The sequence below is a fragment of the Antechinus flavipes genome, chromosome 2 (genome assembly GCF_016432865.1).
Source record: "Antechinus flavipes isolate AdamAnt ecotype Samford, QLD, Australia chromosome 2, AdamAnt_v2, whole genome shotgun sequence".
NCBI classification, from domain to species: domain Eukaryota; kingdom Metazoa; phylum Chordata; class Mammalia; order Dasyuromorphia; family Dasyuridae; genus Antechinus; species Antechinus flavipes.
In genome coordinates this window covers 368162235-368185764 of record NC_067399.1, presented here as the reverse complement: position 1 = coordinate 368185764, position 23530 = coordinate 368162235, and the positions used below count along the sequence as shown (strand labels likewise).

At 37.3% G+C, this 23530-nt stretch overlaps 1 protein-coding gene across 1 annotated transcript in view; it reads left to right on the top strand.

The window, feature by feature from the left end:
* ADSS1 (adenylosuccinate synthase 1) overlaps positions 1-23530 on the top strand; it is an 84304-nt gene that overhangs the window by 23174 nt on the left and 37600 nt on the right. The window contains exon 2 of the mRNA XM_051978266.1: positions 12332-12434. Within this exon, the coding sequence (XP_051834226.1) occupies positions 12332-12434 (103 nt within the window). The remainder of the gene's footprint in view (positions 1-12331; positions 12435-23530) is intronic.

Sequence of the window (23530 nt, the reverse complement as noted above, 5' to 3'; positions counted from 1 at the left end):
GTTCCTAGCAAACAGAGGAAGAAGAAATGGAAGCAATATCAGATTATATCGTCTTGAATTAAAAGATTATTGTATATGATGATTGTAGCCAGGAAATTAAGACACTTTCTCTTTGGAAGGAAAGCCATGGCAACTCTGAAGAGTATCCTGAAAAAGAGAGACATTACCTTGTCAACAAATGTCCACAGGGTCAAAACGATGATTTTTTCCAGTAGTGATATATAGCTGTGAAATTTTATAAGGAATGCTGAATCCATGCTTTCAAAGACTTTTAAGAATCCCTTGGACATCAAGAATATTAAATCAATCAATATTTAAAGAAATTAGTTCAGACTACATTGGAAGGAAAACTACTGTAGCTGAAACTAAAATAATGTGACTACATAATGAGAAGACAGCATTCATTAGAAAAGACCCTGATTTGGGGAAAGATTGAAGGCAACAGGAAAATTGGATGGCAGATAATGAATGAGATGGATAAATACTTCTATGGAAACAGAAAATATATATTTGGACAGACATTAGAAGATAGTGGAGGACAGAAGGGCTGGGTGTGCTGTGATTTATGGGGTCACAGAGTCAAACATGACTAAACAACTCAGCAACAGCAACAACAAATTTTCTTTCATATCCCTCCTCTTTTCTCCCTTCCATAACACAAAGAATTTTTTTAAATGAAAAAAAATATCCACAAAATTAATCAATATATCCAAAAACAACTAATAGGTAAAATATTCTCCACTCTTGGATGTTCTGACATACATGCGCGCGCACACACACACACACACACATACACACTCTTCTCTTTAAGGGTTTTGGCGGCAGTTCTCATCTCTCTTCTTAGGAGCCATATTTTTTCTTTGTAACTTCACAAAATTCATTATGAATTTAATAATTTCCCTTTCTGCAATGTTTTAAGGTTTGCAAATGCCCAGGATCACAATTTAGTGAGCATATAGGGAAGCACTCAGACTTATCTTGTTTCTCACAGGAGCTTCCTTCATTCTCTGAGCTGGGAGGACAGCTCCACTTTAATGGGGAGACATCATCAGTCTCCCTAGACAGGGAGCCAAGAGCTGGCCTGGCCCCAAGCCTAATTCCTGGGCTCTGTGCCTACGTGCCAAGGGAGACTGTCGACAGAGTACCCAAAACATAAGTAAACAGACCACTAAAGGCCAGCACTGACCTTTCAGTCACCTGATGCCTACTGACTCTGTCCCTACCATGGCAACCTTGGATTCTGTGTTTCCCCAAAACAAAGGCAGTCAGTGTATGTTTTGCTGTGCTGTGTGTTTCAGGACCGAGTTTAATCTCTGTGTTGTCAGCATTAGATAACCCTGAGAGTGATAGGAGAGCTCCCTAGTACAATTTCCCCTCATCGTAGAAATCTTCTCCACAAAATCCCTGACAAGTCATCTTCCCTGACTGTACCCCAGTGATAAGAGAGTTCACTACCTGTCGGAGTGTAAGGAGCAGTGGGGATAGGAGGATGGGGAGGAGGGAGAACTAGCCAATGAGGGCACAGTCCTTAGAGTGTGAGTAATGTGTTCTACTTGGCATTATCCCATGAAAATGTTTTTTGAACCTACTTCTGCAAATGGGTGATGGTGTGTAAAGGAGGGACTCAGCCTGTGATTCATGACATGTCTGGGCATCCTTTGACTGTTTTCTGTCAGCTTATTGAATGGTGATGGGAAAGCTTTGTAATTGTATAATTTGTAATTGCGTATACCAAAGGCTCAAATGAACCAAAGAACCTTCCCTGGTTAGTAGTGAGTTAGACAAGAACTATTCTATCCCTCAGAGATGGAAAGAGGGGAAAATAGGTACTGACCCAGATTGTCTTATCTCTCCATCCAGGCTACTATGTGGTCTGAATCCATGCTGTTCAAAAGAAACAATTCTTAACCTGGGGTCCTCAGCTATTCCTGTTTTTATTTAAGAATATCACTTGTCCTTCTAGACCAGGGGTTCTTAACCTGGAATTTAGGAGTGTATTTTTTAAAATAGACATATTTTGATAACTACATTTCAGAATAATCAGTTTCCTGTGTAACCTTATTTTATGCAACTAAAAATATTTTTTTCTGGAAAGGGATCTATAGATTATAGCAGTCTGTCAAAGTATCCATCCCCCCAAAAAAAGGTTAAGAACCCCCACTCTAAGGATTGTGGACTCATTGGTCCATCCTTTACCACAAGAGGGATTCATTGCATTTAGGGACAACTCTTAATGTTAGGAAATAATTTCTAATATTTGGGATAAATTTTGCTTCTTTGCTACTTCCAACCTTTTCCTTGTAGTTCTGTCTCAGTGGGTTCAGTCACTCTTCTACATGACAATCCTTCAGATACTTGAAGACAATGATCATTCTCAAATCTTTTTCTTTTTTCTTTCTTATAGAGGAATGCCTTCTTAAGATTTTACTCTGTGTCTATGTGATTTGTTAAGTAATGTTACTGAGTTATGTCCAACTCTTCATGACCTCATTTGGATTGTTCATGACAGATACCACAGTGGTTTGCCATTTCCTTCTCCAGCTCATTTTCTAAATGAAGAAAATGAGATAAACATTAAGTTACTTGTCCAGAGTCATACACTAATAAGTATCTGAGGCTAGATTTGAATTCAGGTCTTCCTGATTCCAGAGCCAGCATTCTATCCATTGCCCCACTAGCTACCCTTTTAAAGTGATATTTTTTTTCTTTTTTTCTATTATATCCATTCCTGAATATATCCCTTCTCACCCCCTTACCTATGGGGTCTTCCCCAGCAACAAAGAATTTAAAAGAAAGAAGAGAAAAAAACAGTTCATCAAAACAAACGAGAAAAGCAGATTATCAATTATGTGGGGACAATGAGCAATACTCTTTCTCCCCTAGTTCTCTGCTTCTCCCCACCGATCTTGAACTCTGCATTGAAGAGAGAGAAAAACACTCATTCCTGGGTCCAAACTAAATCATTATAAATACATAGCATTTAGTTTTGTTGTTATTCATGTCTACAAAGGCATTCTTGCCTTACTGGTTTCACTTTGTTCTGCATTAGTTCATATAAGACTTCCCATGTTATTTTGGATTTTTCATATTGATCTTTTCTTAGAGCAGAGTAGTGTTGATAATATTCACATTCCATGATTTATTTAGTCATTTTTCCAGTCAGTGAGCTTACTTTATTTCCAGTGTTTTTCTGTTAGGCACAGGTGGGTGGTACAATGGAGAGAGCACAGGCCCTAGAGCCAGGAGGACCTGAGTTCAAATCTTAGTTTCAGATACTAGATATGTGATCCTGGGCAAGTCTCATTGCCTAGAGACCTTTGAAGAGTGTGACAGGGAATAAGGTATGAGAAAATTGAAAAGATAGGGAGAGACTAGGTATAATGGGTTTTGAATACCAAACAGAAGATTTTGTATCTGATCTGGAGGCAGTGGGGAGCTGCTGGAGTTTATAGAGCAGGGGACATGGTTAGATTGGCACTTTAGAAAAATCATTTTAATGGCTGAATGAAGCATGAGCTGAAGTGGGGAGACTTTTTAAAGCAGGCAAAACCACCAAGAGAGAATAAAGGAAGATACAAGAGTCTGTGATAAAGTATTTACGAGCAAGAAACCTTTGTCACTCTTAACTCTTTCTTCTCCTTTCTTCCCAATGTCAAGTCTATTTACTGAATCTTGTTTTTCTTCTTTTTAAAAATGTATCCCAGTTTCACTTCTTCATAATCAAGGCCTGAATCTAGTTTAAGGTTTAAGGTTCTCATCATCTTTGGTCTGAACTAGGGAATCTTTAAAAATTCCCTTTCTGTTCCAACTAGAACAATCTTCTTATTATTGAATCAATACCTTATTAATTTGTCCTTACTCATATGGTGTCCCCTACATGAAATTCTCTCCTTTGTGTTCCCCCTTGCAGATTTCCTCATCGAATCCAAAGCAAAGCAAAGCTTAAATTCTGAGCAGAACATTAGACCTCTATCTAATCTTGTTCTGACTCTTTTATGCATGTGAGTCCCATAGTTACCAAATTGGGAGCTATTTAAGGATAAAGAATTAGCTGTATCTATTCTGCTTTCTTTTCCTCAAAAACTATGAGCTCACTGAGGGCAGGTATTCCTCCTTTTTTTCCTCCCCAGACTTTGAGCTCTCCAAGAGAAGAGCTCAGATTTTCTTCCCTATTTGAATAGATCATGGAGGGCTCACTGATTGATTGACTAGTAGAGGAAAGGGTCCTCTGACCTCTGATCTTGTCTGACTCCTTGTGGCTATGGAATCCCAATGCTCCTATAGACACAAGCACCCAGCAGGACAGTGCATGGAGATCCAGGAGCAGAGATCTTAAATCTTTACCTTCTCTATGTATCCTGAAGAAAGTTCCAGGGAGACCTGAGAGAATGATCTGCATTGTTTCTCTCTAACTTCATCTTTCCCATATGCCATCTTTTCCTTCTTCCTCTGCTGTGCTAGATGGTACAAATGTGCTAGAATGGGACTACTACTAGTATATAATTAAGTTTGTAGGGGCAGTCTTGGAAAGGTTCAATCACCACCTGAGACTTAAACCATTGAAAATACAGAAGAACAAATTATGTTTGTTAGTAGCCACAATGTACACGGCTCTAACCTAGGCTGCAGAGGCAGGTAGAGAGTAAGGATGTGCATATATTTGTGAGAAAAGGGGAAGCAAAGTAAAAGACACAGGACCCCCCTTAGGAAACTCACAATCTAGTTGTACAACATAAGAGAATGATAATAGCAGACAATTTAATAGTACTTTTAGGTTTTTTTCTCATTTGATCTCCCATGATGTAGTCACTACAGCTATGTTAATCTCACAGAAGAAGAAACTGAGATTCAGAATAACTGATTGATTGGCTCATAGGGAGAGGGGGCCCTGACCTCTAAGATCCAGGCTTTGTCTAGCTCCTTATAGAATCCCAATACTCCTACTTATACACAACATAGATCTTCACCAAAATCATAGATTTTGAACAGAAATCTCCTATCTCCTTTGAAGCTTCCTTCAGAAACTGGCAGAGTTTTAGTCCAGAGATTCTTAACTTTTTGTGCATGTCTTGGATCTTTATGGCTGTCTGGTGAAGCCCAGAATAATATTTTCTCTGAATAATATTTTTTAAATTTCAGTTAGTCAATAAGTATTTAAAAGACAACTAGATGGCTTAGTGATTAGAGCACCGGGCCTAGAGCTGGGAAGATCTGAAAAATTGTAATAATTTAAAAGAATCTGACCTCAAACATTTATTAACTGTATGACCCTGAACAAGTCACCCAACCTCTGCTTCCCTTAATCTATTGGAAAAGAGAATGACAAACTACTCCAGTGTCTTTGCCAGGAAAATCTCATGGATAGCATTGATATGACCACAGGGTTGTGAAGAATCAGATATGTCTCAACAGTTGAACAGCATGTACCAGACACTGTGCTAAGCAGCAGGGATGCAAAGAAAGGCAAAAACCAGTTCCTGATCTCAAGGAGCTCACATTCTGAGGGAAGAGACGATACATAAAAAATCATGAACAGACAGGATAAATGAAAGATAATCCCCAGAGGAAAGGTTCTGAGGGGGATCAGCAAAGGCTTTTTGAAGAAGGTGGGTTCTTAGCTGAGACTTGAATCAGGAAAGATAAAAGGTGAAGATGAGGAAGGGGAACATTCCAGGGATGAGGCGGAGTCAGGAGACAGAGTATGAGGAAAAGCAGGGAGGACAATGTCACTGGAGCAGAGAGCATGAGGAAGGGTATATTATTAATCCCATCTTGTAGATAAAGAAACTAAGACTTAGAGTGACGGTATATATGGAAAAAAGCATATGGAATTACAAAAGAAACAAAAGAAAATTACAAAATTGAAATTTAATTATATATTTAATTATTTGGAATTTAATTCTATATTTTACACATGTATGCATATGTATGTATAAAATATATAATCATATTTTATTATATATAGACATACAACATCTATATCTGTACTTATGTATATCTCTATCTCTATCTAGCCATATCTATTTATATCTGTCTAGCTATATTTATCTAGCTATATTTATCTGAATCTATATATGTATAACTATCTATATGTCTATTTATACCTAGGCATATCCCTATCTATATATCTCTGTCTATATCTATGCATAACTACATCTATCTATACCGATCTATATTTGCACCTATATGTCTATCTATGTCTATGGATATTTCTACCTCTATATTTATCCATATCTATACTTATGTATATCTCTATCTATATGTATAACCTATATCTATCTATACCTATGTATATCTATATATCTCTATCTATAGCTTTCCATATCTCTATCTATAATTATATATTTCTCTGTATCTATCTATACCTGTATCTATCTATATCTTTGTACATCTATCTCTATCTCTATCTAATCTATCAATACCTAATCTATCTCTTTTTATCTGTATCTATATACAGATATCTATAGTTATTCATATCTATATATTTATACACACACATATATATGTGCATGTATGAATATATACACATATATCTGTGTTTATGGATATAGATATAGATGATATGTATGTATGTATGAATTAAAACCAAGTTCACAGATATCAGATAAAGAACTCTGCTCCAGATCTTCAGACCAGTTTAGTATTAAAAGTCTTTGCAGATATGATGATGAATTTTCCATTTTACTAGTGCATATCATTAAAGAATCCTTGAAGTTTTTTCACAATTACAACCTCTAGGTACTTTAGGAATCCTTCCTCTTATTTTCCACTATCATAGTCCAAAGTTGAAGTCACTCCTCACAGTTTTCAGTTCCCTTGAAAACTCACTTAATTCACATAGGAAACCCATTCAATCAGAAATATAATGAAGAGAGAGAAAAGTTGCATAGGGAATCTACAATGAGAGCACAAAAGCTCCCATTCATTAAATTAGCCCCTAGCATGGAAGTATGTACTTAAATACATGCTGTATTATTCTCTGATTTTAGTCCTTGCATTTCCACTAAATTGTTGTGTGATCTTGGAAAATCACTTCTCTTTTCTGTGCCTTGATTTCTTCCTTTGTAAAATGATAAGATTGCATTAGATAATTTCTAAAGTCCAATTCCAGTTCTGCCATTCTGTGTTCTATGAGTCATTAAACTTAGGTTTCAATAGCTGTCTCCTTGCTAGCTGCATGACCATGGACAAGTACCTTCTTCTAGCTCTGGATCTTGGCTCCCACCTCTATATGATGAGACAGTAGAGCTAGACAGTTTTTAATGTACCTTCCAACTTTAAAAACCTAAAACTAAGACATTTGCCTATATTTGTATATTTATATATTGTTGTTCAATCATTCAGTTATATCCGCTCTCCGTGATACTATGGACCAAAAAAAAAAAAACAAACAAACAAAAAAACCAAACAAATAACATATCAATACCATCCTTGGAGTTTTCTTGGTAAAGATACGGGAGTGATTTGCCACCTTAGTATCAGTTCATATCAATAATTACCCCAAATGTAGCCAGGTGATAAAAGTTCAGATCTTTTATTGTCTCCAATATAGCCCGGTTAGCTTAGAGGTCTATCTCTCTGCTTGGTTCCAAGAGCTCCCTCTGAATGTCGCCAAATCCAAAGGTTAGTCCTTCAGCCTCCAGTCAGCCAAGTGGAAAATGGAATGGATCTCTCTTGCCTCGGAGAGAGGACTTCTGGCTCTCAATCTCCAATATAGCCCGGTTAGCTTTTCTTAGAGGCCTCTCTCTTGCCTTGGTTCTAAGAGCTCTTGCAACTTTGTCCTTTGCTTCTGCCTCTGCTTTCTCCAGCTCCAGAGCCAGCACCAAGTTGAACCTGTCTTGCCTCTGAGAGAGGGCTTCTAGCTCTCAATCTCCCAGAGTGCTCCTCTCCGACCCCAGTCAATGTTCCGAAGTAAAACTCCTCACTTAGAAAGGGCTTCTGGCTGAACTCACTTGATGCTCCCCTCTCAATCTAAATTCAGCTGAACTCTCTTCTGCCACCAGCCAGCCAAGTGGAAAATGGAATGAATCTCTCTCTAATTGGGCCTCTGCTTTCTTCTTATATATCAGAGAGCGGGATTATGGGTTTCCTCCCAGAGTGCTCTCTGGCCCTAAGAGCTTCAAGGGAGGTGTGAATTCACAAAGTTACACAGGTAACTTTGCGAATCTCTCATACTTGTGAATTCCAATGAGTAAAGGTGTAAACACAAGCATTGTATCAATTAGTTCTACTTAGTACCTTGTTTCAGGTTCTGGCCCAAAACATCAACTCTAATGAGTTAGCAGTTTGTAAAGATTCCAACACTTCTCCAATGGATTAAGGGAAACAGAGAGTAAATGACTTGTCCAGTGTCACACAGCTAGTAAGTGTCTGAAGCTGGCTTTGAATTCAGGTCTTCTTGACTCTAGGTCAAGTACTCTATCCATTGAGCTATCTAACTGTGAGTGTGTGTGTGTGTATTCACATACACACATATGAACCTAATGAATGAATATATATATATAACACATATGTATATGTAATATATATGTATATATATACACACACACACATATACATATACAGAAAATTGGTATTGATAGGGAACTGAGCTTTAGGATCATTAGGATGCTTAGGGGGATCTCCGTCCAAGGAAATCATTCCAAGTCTCAGTAATCTTGATTCAAGGAGGTCCTGAAGACAGCCTGCAGAAAGCCCTGCTGACTCCAGAATCACAAAATTTCAGTCTCAGAAGGAAGGAACCTCAGATGTCATCTCAGCCAGCGTCTGGACAGGAATCCCTGCTACAATGGCTTTAACAGGTGTTTCTGCTAGAAGTGGAAACTCACTACCGATCATGACAATTCAGTCTGGAACAGCTGCGATTGAGAAATGTTTCCTTATATTGAGTCACATCCTACTCTCAATGAGCTCTAAGCCATACAGGAAATCTGACTCTCCTGCACACAGATAAAAGGGTTGTGAAGGATGAAAGCCAGGGAGGTGTTGTGTGTAGGTGGGGGCAGCTAGGTGGTGCAGGGGAGCTCTAGAATCGAATCTAACCTCAGATACTTAGTAGCTGTGTGACTCTAAGCAAGCTGCTTAATTCCAATTGTCTCAAAAAAACAAGGAGGCCAAATTCCAATAGACTTATGATAGAGAGAGCCATTTGCATCCAGAAAAAGAACTGTAGGAACTGAATATGGATCACAACATAATATTTTCACCTTTTTTTGTTGTTTCCTTTCTTTTTGTCTTCTTTCTCATTTATTTTTCCTTTTTGATCTGATTTTTCTTGTGCAGCACAATAACTGGAAATATGTATAGAAGAATTGCACATGTTTAACATATATTGATTATTTGCTGTCTAGATGAGGGAGTGGAAGGAAGGGAGGGAGAAAAATTTGGAACACAAGGTTTTACAAGAATGATTGTTGAAAACTATTTTTGCATGTATTTTGAAAATAAAAAAGCTATTTTTAAAATAAGGAGGCCAGAGAGAATGCTTAAGCTATGAGCAGAGTCCAGGAGGGAGGTGTGGAAAAAAAGCTAGATTTCCCTGAGGTTGTAGGGATGAGCTATAATAATATTAGTAATTAATATTTTTATTTTATGCATGATAGAGGTGAGATGACTTGCCCAATGTTAAGTGACTCCAGATCCAGTACTTAACCACTATACTGCATTGTCTAATGATAAAAATATCATAAGGACATAATATAGACACATTAGGGAATTAGAAAAGCATCTTATATCTATCATTTTTTGTATTTTTTAAAATACTTATTTTGAAGCAACTGAAGTCATAGTACATAGAGCACCAGGCCTGAAGTCAGGGTAAACTTGAGTTAAAATGTAGCTTTCAACACTTATTAGCTTTGTGACTCTGGGCAAGTCACTTATATTCCGTTTGCCTTGGTTTCCTTAAGTGTTAAAATGAGGATAACAATGGTACCTATGTGGCAGGGTTATTGTGTGGATCAAATGAGATAATAGTTGTAAAATTCTTAGCACAGTGTCTGGCACATGGTAGATTCTATATAAATGCTTATTTCCTTCCCTTCATTATTTTATTTGATCCTCACCCTGAGGACAGGGGTTATTATCTCCCTTGTCACCATGGGAAAAACTGCATCTGAAAGAAAAGGGACTTTCATTAAGTCTCACCATCAGAGAACAGAGCCAGGATTGATTCCAAATACACATCATGTTGCTATTGTCTTCACTTTGGAGACCTTTTCAATGACTGAATCCAGAATCCCTCGAGTTTCCAGACACTCAATTTGTGTATAATGCTGTCCAGCTTCAAGGACCAACAGATGGATTAGGGAGCCTTGGAATATTTTTCCTTCCAAAAATGGCCTTTTTGCACCTGGCTCCTGAGGGGCAAGCAGATTGTGGGTGATGTGGCTGGCCATATGCCACACATCTGTGAGGACTTCAGTGTTAATTGCCAAAAATGAGCACAGGAATATTTTACATTACTTGTGTATCTATCTAGCTGTGTCCTTGCCTAAGCTTTTATGGTTGAATCTGGTAGGTCTAAGTCAGCACAGCCATGGAAGGTCCAATTCTCAAGACCTGTGTAACAGGACATCTCCATTAAGCAAACAAGAAGGTTTTGGTAATAATTCCCAACATAAATATAGCATTCTAACTTTTCAAATATTTTTATATGTACTATCTTATTTGAACTTCACAACAACTTTTTTTGAAGGAAGCTGGGAAGAAGTTATTACAACTTATTAAAAGAAGCTAATGGAGTGCTGAGCCCAGAGTCAGTAAGACAAATTCAAAAACAGTCTCAGACTTATTAGCTGTGCAACTCATTTAACCCTGTTTGTCTCAGTTCCTCAACTCAAAACTGAGTGATAGAAGGAAATGGCAAACTGTTCCAATATATTTGCTCAAATGAGATCACAAAGAGTCAGATAAGATTGAAACTATTAACCCACAAAAACTTGACAGCTAGAGAAATTGAGACCTGGAGAATTGAATATACTTCTTCAAGGTTAAATAGCAAATGAAATACAGAGAAGGAACTCAAGCTCAAGCCTATTAATCCTATCCCAATGTCCTTCCAATAGATTTTGCCAATAATTGTAGTCAATAATTCAATTGACCATTTTGTACTTTATCTGTAGTATATTATAAAATATCCTTTCAATTTCCCCATCCTCACTTTCCCTGCTGCTCACTGAAATTGAGCCCTCAGGAAGCAAATACTTTTGTGCAGTAGAAAGAATAGATCCAGAGAAACTGGATTCTAGTACTAATTTTGTCTTTACTGTGACCTTTTAATGCCTTCTTTCTCCTTTCCTCAGTCTTGGCTTGTTTTTTTCATCTGAAATATGAAAGGGTTGAGCTAACTTATCTTCCCCCTCCCCCCTAATTCGGATCTTTTTTGTCCTCTGATCTAAGGTTCTTTCTAGTTCTGACAATCTATTCTAAATAATACTCCCTCACATTCATAGACCAATTTAGAGCATACAAAGCACCCATCTGTTGTCTCTTTTGGGCCTCTCAGCAGCCCTGAGAAACTGGCAGGGCAAGGATTTATGCAGATTAGGATATTAAGGATCAAAAAGGGCAAGTGATTTGCCTAAAATCACAGTTAGTGACAGGGTTTGCACTATAACCCAGCTGTTCTGACCTCTGGTTCAAGAGTTTTTCTTCTATAAATGGCTTTAGCCAGAGGGGAAAAAAAAAGATAAAAACCAACTAAATTGTGGCCAGATTTAATCATATCCTGCACCTGAGAAGTTGGACTGTGAGGGTTGTGTTTTTTTCCCTTTATTCTTTGAAGAATGATATTATATAGATTGCCAGAAAGACTCAGGAAGGCACACAAAATGAAAATGGATATGAGGGATCGTGATTATTTATGTGCTCTATCAATACCCCTCTCTGACCCCCCCCCAAAAAAAAATCCCAATAACTAAATAGTCACATGTTCTTAGGAAGCTGTCTGTAGGACACAATAGGATAAGACAAAGTGGGCTGCCATTTGTTGTTTCCAGGACTGGGCTGACCAGAGCTAGGGTCAAGGTTCATTCTGAGGACAGGGTCAGGATTCAGGATGGGACTAGGGTTGTCATTCTCTGGAGCCAGGGTTAAGGTTTAACCTGAGGCTAGGAGTCTTTGCACAGCTAACTAGCCCTGTAGTAACTGACTCCCTAAGTACTGAGTTCAGTGGCCCCCAAAATGCCATTTTTACTATGCCTTTTCAGCCAGGCCAAGATCAGATGAGACTGAGGAATGAGAGCATGTGGGTTTAACCCTGGGATTAGGGGGTTAGCCAAATCTGTCCTAGCCCCTTTATCCTCTGATGAATTTTTTTTTCCTTTTCTAGGGAGGAAATAATGCTGGACACACTGTGGTGGTTGATGGTAAAGAGTTTGATTTCCACCTACTGCCCAGTGGTATCATCAACACCAAGGCTGTATCCTTCATTGGTAAGCAGACCACCTTATGCTATCTTCATCTCTTATGCTTTCAAAAGATTTACTTTTTTCACTTAACCAAAATCAGTTTTTTTCCTTGCCACTTTTTCCCCTTCTTCCACAGGGAAGGGAAACAAAGATGCATAATCAAATTTAAAATTCTCTATTGTCCATGTCAAAGGGGGAGAGAGAGACAGAGAAAGACAGAGACACAGAGACAGAGAGAGACAAAGACAGAGACAGAGACAGGGAAACAGAGAGACAGAACGAGACAGAGAGAGAGAGACAGAGACCGAGAGACAGAGAAACAGAGAGATAGAGAGAGAGCGAGACACAAAGAGAGATAGAGAGACAGAGAGAGAGACAGAGAGAGACAGAGAGACAGAGAGACAGAGACAGACAGAGACACAGACAGAGACAGAGAGAGACAAAGAGAGACAGAGAGATAGAGACAGAGACAGAGAAACAGAGAGATAGAGATAGAGCGAGACACAAAGAGAGACAGAGAGAGAGAGAGAGAGAGAGAGAGAGAGAGAGAGACCGAGAGACAGAGAAACAGAGAGATACAGAGTGAGACACAAAGAGAGATAGAGAGACAGACAGACAGACAGAGAGAGAGAGAAAGATAGAGACAGAGACACAGAGAGAGACAGAGACAGAGACCCAGAGAGACAGAGAGAGATAAAGAGAGACAGAGACAAAGACCGAGAGACAGAGAAACAGAGAAATAGAGACAGAACAAGACAGAGACAGAGACCGAGAGACAGAGAAACAGAGAGACAGAAACAGACAGAGACACAGAGACAGAGAGAGACAAAGACAGAGACAGAGACAGGGAAACAGAGAGACAGAACGAGACAGAGAGAGAGAGACAGAGACCGAGAGACAGAGAAACAGAGAGATAGAGAGAGAGCGAGACACAAAGAGAGATAGAGAGACAGAGAGAGAGAGAGAGAGAGAGAGACAGAGACAGACAGAGACAGACAGAGACACAGGCAGAGACAGAGAGAGACAAAGAGAGACAGAGAGATAGAGACAGAGACAGAGAAACAGAGAGATAGAGATAGAGCGAGACACAAAGAGAGATAGAGAGACAGAGAGAGAGAGAGAGAGAGACCGAGAGACAGAGAAACAGAGAGATACAGAGTGAGACACAAAGAGAGATAGAGAGACAGACAGACAGACAGAGAGAGAGAGAAAGATAGAGACAGAGACACAGAGAGACAAAGAGAGATAAAGAGAGACAGAGACAAAGACCGAGAGACAGAGAAACAGAGAAATAGAGACAGAACAAGACAGAGAGAGACAGAGACCGAGAGACAGAGAAACAGAGAGACAGAGACAGAGAGAGACACAGAGAGAAAAAGACAGAGACAGAGAGAGACAGAGACAGACAGAGACAGAGAGAGACAAAGAGAGACAGACAGAGAAACAGAGAGACAGAGACAGAGCAAGACACAAAGAGAGACAGAGAGAGACAGAGACAGAGACAGAGACAGAGAGACAGAGAAACAGAGATACAGAGAGAGACACAAAGAGAGACAGAGAGAGAGAAAAACAGAGACAGAGATACAGAGAGAGAGAGACAGAGACAGAGATACAGAGAGAGAGACAGAGACAGATACAGAGAGACAGAGACACAGAGAGAGAGACAGAGAGAGATAAAGAGAGACAGAGATAGAGACAGAGAGACAGAGAAATAGAGATAGAGACAGAACGAGGCACAGAGAGAGAGAGACAGAGACAGGGACCGAGAGACAGAGAAACAGAGAGAGATAGAGACAGAGCGAGACACAGAGAGAAAAAGACAGCGAGAGTGAGAGACAGAGAGAGAGAGAGAGAGAAGAGGAGAGAGAGAGACAGAGAGAGAGACACAGAGAGAGACAGAGAGAGATACAGCAAGAAAGACAATGAGAGCAAGAAAGAGCAGAAACAGACATACAGACACACACACATGCAGACAGAGATCATAAGTCCTCTGGAATCATCATTGGTCATTGAAATAATCAGAGTTCTTAAGTCTTTCAAAGGTTTTTGTCTTCATAAATATTTGCTACCCCTTAGTTTACTGGCTGACCAACCTTGGTCAGATCACTTTTACCCTCTCACCTTCACAGAATCCCAGAATCTGACAGTTGAAAGGATCTTTTTCAACCTGTACCTATTCAAGAATTCTTCCCTACCCTATTACGAAAAGGTAGTGGTGTGTTCTTGAGTCAAACAAGTTAACATATGTATTTTGCAAACTTTAAATTGCCATTTAAATATGGCTGTTAGCTACTATTATTATTGTTGTTATTCAATTAAGGACTTTCAGGGATGGGAAATGCATTCCTTCCTCTAGAGGCAAACCATTCTGCTTTAGATCAACTCTCATTGTTAGGAAGCTTTTCCCTGTTATCCAAGTTAAATCTGCCTCCTCAGTTTGGCCCTCTGGGACCAAATAAAACAATTTAAATCCCTATACATCAAGCATCTGTGAAGCCTAGGGCCTAAGTTCACTCTGAACTACAGACACCCAAGGTTCTATCTTGGAGGCTTCTCATTAACTAATAACCCTTTTACCCAAATGCCTCTGGGAATTTCTGGCACAGTAACTTGTCTCTAAGCTATTAGGTCCATGCTTGCTGGAAAGACCACTGCTAAGTTTGGAAATATGTACCATTTACTCAGGATAGAAAGTAGTCACTCCCCATCCTCCTTAGGACTCAAGCCTTATTTTCCCCCTCTTGATTCTTTCCCTATTCCAGGCTCTTAATGCTTTCCAAAAGCATATAGTCTAGACAACGTCCATGATTTCTACAACTGAAATAAAAAGCTGCAGACTTCATTGAATATATTTTCTGGATATCTCTCTATTCCTCCTCTCTGGTCCTGCTGAGCTCTGTGGTTTATAAAACCCAGAATGTCTTCTCTCTCTGCTCTACCTATCTCATTAACTCTCTATAGGTGGCCTGGAAGATAAAGTTACAACATCCCTCTTGTGTTCTTGGATACCATCATTGTTTTCTCCTCCATCTACTTTGGATCCTGCTCAGGTTCAGAAATCTCCTTTTTTTCTCCCCACCAGCTAGTGCTAACCTCCAGGTTGCCTGGCTTCTTAGAAAATTAATCCTTGCCCTCCTCCAATCAGTACCATGCTCTTGAAACTGGGGACTTATGAAAAATGCAGTCTTTTCCAACCATTGCCATATTCTGTCTCCCTCTCCTATGTCTGTGCAAATAAAAAGGAAAGCAGAAAAAGAAAGAAGGTAGACAGCTTCTGAGACAGTCTGTTACACCTAATGATAACGATCATATATCTCATCCCTTTTCTAGACAAACAGCTCCAGTTTCCTTTGACTGATACTCATATATTTCAGTCTTCAGGACCTTTTACTATCCAGCTCACTCTCTTCTGAACACTTTCTAACTTATCAATGCCCTTCCTTAAATATGATGCCCCAAACTGAACACAATGCTCCAGGCATAATATAATCAGCACAGACCATAATGGGACAATCATCTCCATCACTCTTTTAATATAGCCAAAACTAAATTAGCCTTTGTTGAGATTAGTGTAGCATTGTTGATCCTGTAAGTTTTCAGCCATTCATTAAAAGCACAGATATCTTTGACATGAATTCCTATTTAAACAAACTTCTCACACCCTGTACTTGGGAAGATAATTTTTTTATCCATACTAAATCTTCTGTGAGTAGATAAGGACAAATATTCTAGTTTATTGAGATCTAATACAGATTTTTAAAAATCCAAACATTTTAGCTATCCCTATCAGCTTTCTGTCATGTGCAAATTTGATCAGTATCTAAGTCACAGATAAAAATGTCAAACAGAAAAGGTCCAAGTACAGATCCCCAAGACATTGTGCTCTAAGATAATGACTATTGATTGCATTTATTCCTTTGGGTTTTGAACACATATACACACACATTCATAATACAGCATTTTCCAATTAATTTGCAAGAACAATTGATTGATTTTTAAAGAAGATGGAAATTTACCAGTTAAATTTAATTTTTAAAAATCTGTGAATAATTGGTAGATGCTATCAAAAAGTGAAAATAACAACTTAGCAAACTACACAATGATGTATTTCTTTCATGGAGTCAGTATATCCTTGTGAAGTATCTTTTTAGTTAGAGCTCATAAATTGAAATAAAATGAAAATAAAGTAAAAACTAGCCCTTAAATTTACTGTTATAGAAAATTATTTAAAAATAATACATCAGGGCAGCTAGATGGTGAAGTGGCTAGAGCACCAGCCCTGAAGTCAGGAGAACTTGAGCTCAAATCCTACCTCAGACACTTAACACTTCCTAGCTGTGTGAACCTGGGCAAGTCACTTAATCCCAATTGCCTCAGAAAAACAATTAAATAAATAATGCATCATATATTGGATTTAATTTACATTTCTACCATATTTAACATATATTGGACTACTTGCCATGTAGGGGAGGGGATAAGGAAAGGGGGGGGGAATTGGAACATAAGGTTTTACAACAGTTAATGTTGAAGAATTATCCATGCATATGTTTTAAAAAATAAAAAGCTTTAATAAAAAAAGAAATTTAAAAAATAATGCATCATATTCTATCTCATTCTCATTTAAAATGTCATTATTAGTAATATCTTAGAGCAAAAAAAGTTTTGTACCATTAATAGTTGGCAGCTAATTGACTCAGTGGATAGAGCCAGGCCTGAAGTCAAGAAGACTCATCTTCCTGAATTCAAATCTAGCTTTAGATATTTACTAACTGTGAGATCCTGGGCAAGTCACAACCCCATTTGCCCTTAGTTTCCTTAGTTGTAAAATGAGCTGGAGAAGCAAATGACAAACTACTCCAATATCTTTGCCAAGAAAACCCCAAACCATTAATAAATAAGTATTATTTTGAAGATATTATTACATTGTATTCTCATCATTTATAATGTTTATTTTTGTGGATTTTAATGTACATAATTATCAGTGCAATAGTACATGTATATAATTTATAAAAAAGCAAATATATATGTATATGTCAAGTACTCTAAGTTTTTTTTTTTTTAATTGATAGAAATATGTGATTAAAAAAGTTAGGAGACCACATATGTGACAATTTAAGGTTTACAAAACATTTTCCATTCATCATCTTGTTTGAACTTACAATAACCTTGAGAGTCAAATAGTAGTAGTAATAATAATAATAACTAATACTACTACCAGTATCATTATCCCAGTTTTACCCATGAATAAACTGATGCTTTACATTATTATTATTCCTTCTCCTAATTTCTCTTTATACCTTCATAATTTCATCCCTGGGTGGGGGCTTCTGACAGCTTGGGAATTGACTTCTCTGGGGGATATTAGGACAATCTGACTTCCTTATCCTTTCTTTGAACCTTTAAAATCTGCTTTCCCAAAATATAGGGTACATGTTAAACCAGGCCCAACTTTCATTTTCACAAATACTAGGGTGAAGTGATCACTTTTTTTTTTCAAGTTTTTTTTTTTTTTTATGGACACTTTTGCCCTCTGTTAACTAGAAAAATTTTGGCAGTGTCCAAAAATGTATGTTTTATTCTGAATCCATTACCTCTCTGTTGGGAAGTGGATAGTATGTTTTATGTTTAGGTCTCTGTATGGTTAGTCAATAATGATCAGAGCTTTTAAGCCTTTACTTCAGCTAAATGAAATATAACAGATTTTATTCCAGTTTCTTATTTTAACTCATGAGAATTTTTATGTTTCAAATGTGCTTCTAGTAAATAACATACTGTAAAGTTCTACTTTCTAATCCATTCTGCTATGTTCTTACATTTTATGGGTGATTTCACCCTATTCATATTTCAGATATCAGAGAGTTCATGGTAACTCCAACTCCCTTTTTCTCACTAGCTAATACAAGAAAATACTTTCAAGAAAGATAAATTAGAATAAATTATAAATAAATAAATTAGAATTACAGAACCATAAAATGTCAGAGTTGGAAAAAAACACAAACCATCAGAACTTAACATAATGGACACAGAGGAGACTACGTGGTGCTGTGGAAAGAGAGCTAGATTTGGAGTGAGAGGGCCTAGGTCCAATTCTTACTACCCATGTAAATTTAAGCAAGTAAATTAACCTTGTCAGCATCAATTTTCTCATCTTTAAAATGAGGGGATTAGGTTAGGTGACTTCCAAAGACTCATACAGCTCTAAATCTATCATTTTGTGATCTAGTTTCTCTTCTTAATTTTATTGATGGACAACATAAAGATCAGAAATGGGAAGAGACTTTGGAGCCTCTAAATAGCAATTAGAACTGAAAGGAATTGCAGAGATGACCTAGTCCAGTCATCTTGTTTTATAGATGGGGAATCTGAGACTGCAGTAGCTGAACTGACTTGCCCAAGATTTAAGTGGCAGAATCAGGATTTGAACACAAGCACTGATATCCACTATAGTGCTTCCACTTAAGGAAGATTTATAGGACTGGGACAAGATTTACATAAGAAATAAGAAGCAGGTATTCTGAGTGATTTGAATAAGGTTCCCTGGAGAAGTAATATAGTGCTCTACCAGATTCCGAGTCAGAAAAAACAGGGGGTCAGATTCTACCTTTGATACCTGCTCTTTGAGGGACTGTAGACAAATCACCAAACCTCACAGCCTCAGTTTTCTGATGTGTAAAACTGGAATAATAATACTTATAGTACTAACATCACCATCATCATCGTTGTCATCGTTACTCCTACTACTATCTTTCTCACAGGATTTTTGTGAAGTTTAAATAAGAGAATGAATAAAGTGCCTTATAATTAAATTTCTATATAAATGTCAATTGTTAAAATTATTATTGCTAAATAGTGTTTTTCTCCTTTCCCCCAAAAAACTCTTACACCAATTACAAATTTGTTTATAGATCCTCTATGATGATTATTTTAAGGATCTACAATTCTGCCAGAGCAAGTATTTCTCCACCAATAAGTTGTATAGCAGATAGGACCAAATTCTGCCTCAGCCATATACTAGCTATGTAATTCTGGGCAAGTTATTTAATCTCTGTTTGCCTCAGCTTCCTTATCTGTAAGGAGATAGCAATAGCATATATCTCACAGAGTTATGAAGATCAAAGAAATAATGTTTGTAAAGAATATACATGGTACAATATGGCTTCAGATACTTAATAGTATGTGTTCTTAGGCAAGTCACTTACCTCAATTGCCTCACTAAAAAAAAGTATCTATATATATATGTGTGTGTGTGTGCATACACATACATACATATACACATGAATATATGTATATAACATATATTATACTTGGCATATAATCATAAATGCTTATTTCTTCTCTCCCTTGTGACAATCACAAGTCCTTGGATTTCAGTCTTCTAGTGCTATTGAAACTGGAAAAAATTCATTATTTTACAGCTAGTCTGGTGATGAGAGGTCTATCTTAAATTAACTAGTCTGGTTTTCAAATGAGGGACATACAATAAATTTCCAAGCCCACACACGGAACTATCAGCCTGTCCTAACTAAACAGCTATATTTTAGGTATAGTCATGGTAGAGTTAAAAGTTGTTGAATGCCTTATCATGAGATTCTACCAGATATTTCTATGAAATAAATTCAAATGATGCTTGAGTTTAAATCAATTACACTTTTAGCCAAGTCCCCTCTTTCTGTTTCAGCCACATTCTTTCCTTTTCCCTATTTCTCTTCCTGATATCATTCACATTTCCTGCCTTGACCTTTTTAAAACATTCCAAATACACAAACCTGCAAGATTGCAGTGAATGAACCCTATGGTAGGAGCATTTATTATACATGACATTTGGAAGTCAAACTAGCTATAGTGAATGAAGGAAGTTTGTGTTATACAAATTCATGCCTTAGAAAGATTAAATATTAGAAAAAATGCCTTTTAAAAGTATCTTTAAAATGATGGACCATTTATTTAGACAGAAAATAAGCGTTTATAGTTTTCTTTTATATGAAAAGTGGAAGATTTCATTTATCTATACTTTTATTTTTCAGTAGCACTCGTTTCAGTCCATTTTTACAAATTGCTTCTCATTTTAGGACTCACATTTCAATAATACATGTGCACCCAGTTGTAGACAAAATAGAACACTTAAATTTTTCATGGTTGTTGATTATCAAAATAACTGTTTCAATATACTTCAAAAACCCTCCTGCTCTTTCTACATCCTTATTTTCTTTTTAAAACTTTAAAGTTTCATTTCCTCCAATGATATATAAAAAATATTAACATTCATTTAAAAATATATACATATAAATATAGATATACACTAAAGTAGATAGGCTCTAGGAAGAATATCAGCACAGAGAACCATTAATTCACAGTAAACAATATCCAAAGATATCTAAGTAGTGTTATGTGCACTCTGGATTTTGAGAAAATGAAATTTCAAAACATTCAGAGAAAGAATAAAAAAAAACTTGAGCTGCATTCAGGGAGGCCTGGCTTCTAGTAATATGGCTGTCATAGTCTTGTTTTCCTCTGCTCTATCAGATCACATTTGGAGAAGTGAATTCAATATACCACATTTTAGAAAGAATAGTGATAAAATGAACAATGTGCAGAGAGGGTGGCAATCAAAATTGCCTTAAATCCATGCTGCATAAGGATTGACTGAAGAAACTGGGGATGCTAACAAAAGAAGACTCAAGGGGAGATCTGATAATGATCATTAGGTATCTGTAAGACTTCCATATAGAAGTAGGTTAGTCAGAATGTCAGAAGTAGGAACAATAGTTGGAAGTTGCAAAGAGCCAAATTTTGTCTTGATGTCCAGAGAAACCTCCAAATAATTAATGCTGTCCTCTAGTTCCATAGGTTCACTTGGAAGTCTATTGGAATTGTCTTGGATCACCATATTAGTCTATCATAGCTGATTATCACATAACCTTGCTGCTACTGTGTATAAGGGTCTCCGGATTCTGCTCCCTGAAGGGAGCAACATCACTCAACATCAGTTCATGTAAATATTTCCAGATTTTTCTTCAGTCAGTGTAAAGGGCAGGAGAGCCACCAAGAGGTTGGCCAAGTCTTCTCTGTCTCTGGCTGAGTTTGTCCCCAGTTTATATACTCTATTACAATTACATCATTACACTACACTGAGTATAAACCAATCATTATATCACTAGGAAACCATTATTTGTTGTAAGATTAAATCAATCATACTGAACTAGAACTATTCATCACTATACTTAACTAGATTTCATCAATTCCACTGAGTTAATACCTTGTTGTAAGAATCCTTGTTTCAAGTACATTTTTCCAGAATCCTGGCCCATTACAAGTCAGCCTGCTTGTCATTTCTTATATGTTCTTATAGAACAATAATATTCCATTATATTCATATACTGTAACTTATTCAGCCATTCTCCAATCTATTCAATTTCCAGCTCCTTGTCACCATAAAAAGAACTGCTAGAAACATTTTTGTATATGTGGGTCCTTTTCCCTTTTTTATAATCTCTTTGAGAGCCAGTAGTGACCGCTAGATTAAAGGGTATGCAGTTTTATAGCCCTTTGGGTATAGTTCCAAATTATTCTCCAATCTGATAAATGTGAGATGATACTTCAGAGCTGTTTCAATTTGCATTTCTCTAATCAATAGTGATTTAGAGCATTACTGTATGACTATAGGTAGCTTTAATTTCTTTATCTGAAAATTGTTTGTTCATATCCTTTGACCATTTATCAACTGGAGAATGACTTTTATTCTTAAAAATTTGACTCAATTCTCTACATATTCTAGAAATGAGGCCTTTATTAGAAGCACTGCCTGTCAAAATTGTTTCTCAGCTTTCTGCTTCCCTTAGAATCTTGATTGCATTGATTTTGTTTGTGCAAAACCAGTTTAATTTAATGTGGTCAAAATTATCCAATTTTCATTTCATAATGTTCTCTGGTTCTTCTTTGGCCACAAATTCCTCCCACCTGTAAAGATCTGACAGGTAAACTACCCCCTGCTCTACTAATTTGCTTAGAGTATCACCCTGTATGTCTAAATTATGAATCTAAATACCTTATCTTGGTATAGGGTGTGAGATGTTGGTCTATGCCTAATTTCTGCTATGTTATTTTCCAGTTTTCCCAGTAATTTTTGTCAAGTAGTGAGTTCTTATCCCAGAAGCTGGAGTCTATCAGTTTCATACCTAAATTATTGCAATAATCTTCTCTCTGCCTCATGTCTTTTTCCACTTCAGATCATCCTTAGTTGTCACAGATATCTTCCTAAAGTACCACATACACACACCCAATAACTCAGTGTCTCCCTATCACTTCTAGGATTAAAATATAAAACCCAGGTAGCTAGATAGCCCAGTGGATAGACCACCAGCCCTGAAGTCAGGAGAACCTGAATTCAAATCTGTCCTCAAACACTTAACACTTAACCCCAATTGCAGTAGCTAATAAAATAAAATCCTGTTTGACATTTAAAATCCTTCAGTACTAACCCCCCCCCCAAAAAAAAGCAAAAACTTTCCAGTTTCCTTATACCTTTCACTCCTTTCCCACCATATGTTTTGTGATCCAGTGACACCAGCCTAATAACATTCTATCTCTCAGAGCATTTTCCCTGGCTGTCCCCCCATTCCTGAAATACTCTCCCTCTTCATCTCTTTCTCCTGGCTTCCTTCAATTAACATTTCATCAAAAAGAGGTCATGCTGGGCTAACTTCATTTCCTTTCTAGACAGTATAACCAAAATGACAAATCAAAGGAACACCACAGATAAAACAAGACACTTGGAATTCAGCAAATTATTCAAACTCCTGGGCTTGACACTTCATTATCCTTGTGAATAGGAGAGGCTCAAGTAAATAATAGTATGATTTGGTGGATTTGGAACAGGTTGAATAATCAGATCGAAAGGTTATTTGTGATGTAATACCAATTGAAGGAAAATCTGTAGAGGAGTAGACCCTGAATCCATTCACTTCAACTTGTGGTTTCTCAACATTTTTATTTCTTAACTTGCAAAGAAGACAGAGTTTTCAAATTGGTAGATGAAATGAAATTGGAATAGGTGACATGTTGGATAACAGACTAGATCCAAAATGATCTCATTTGGATCATGGGTTTTAGAACTAGAAACT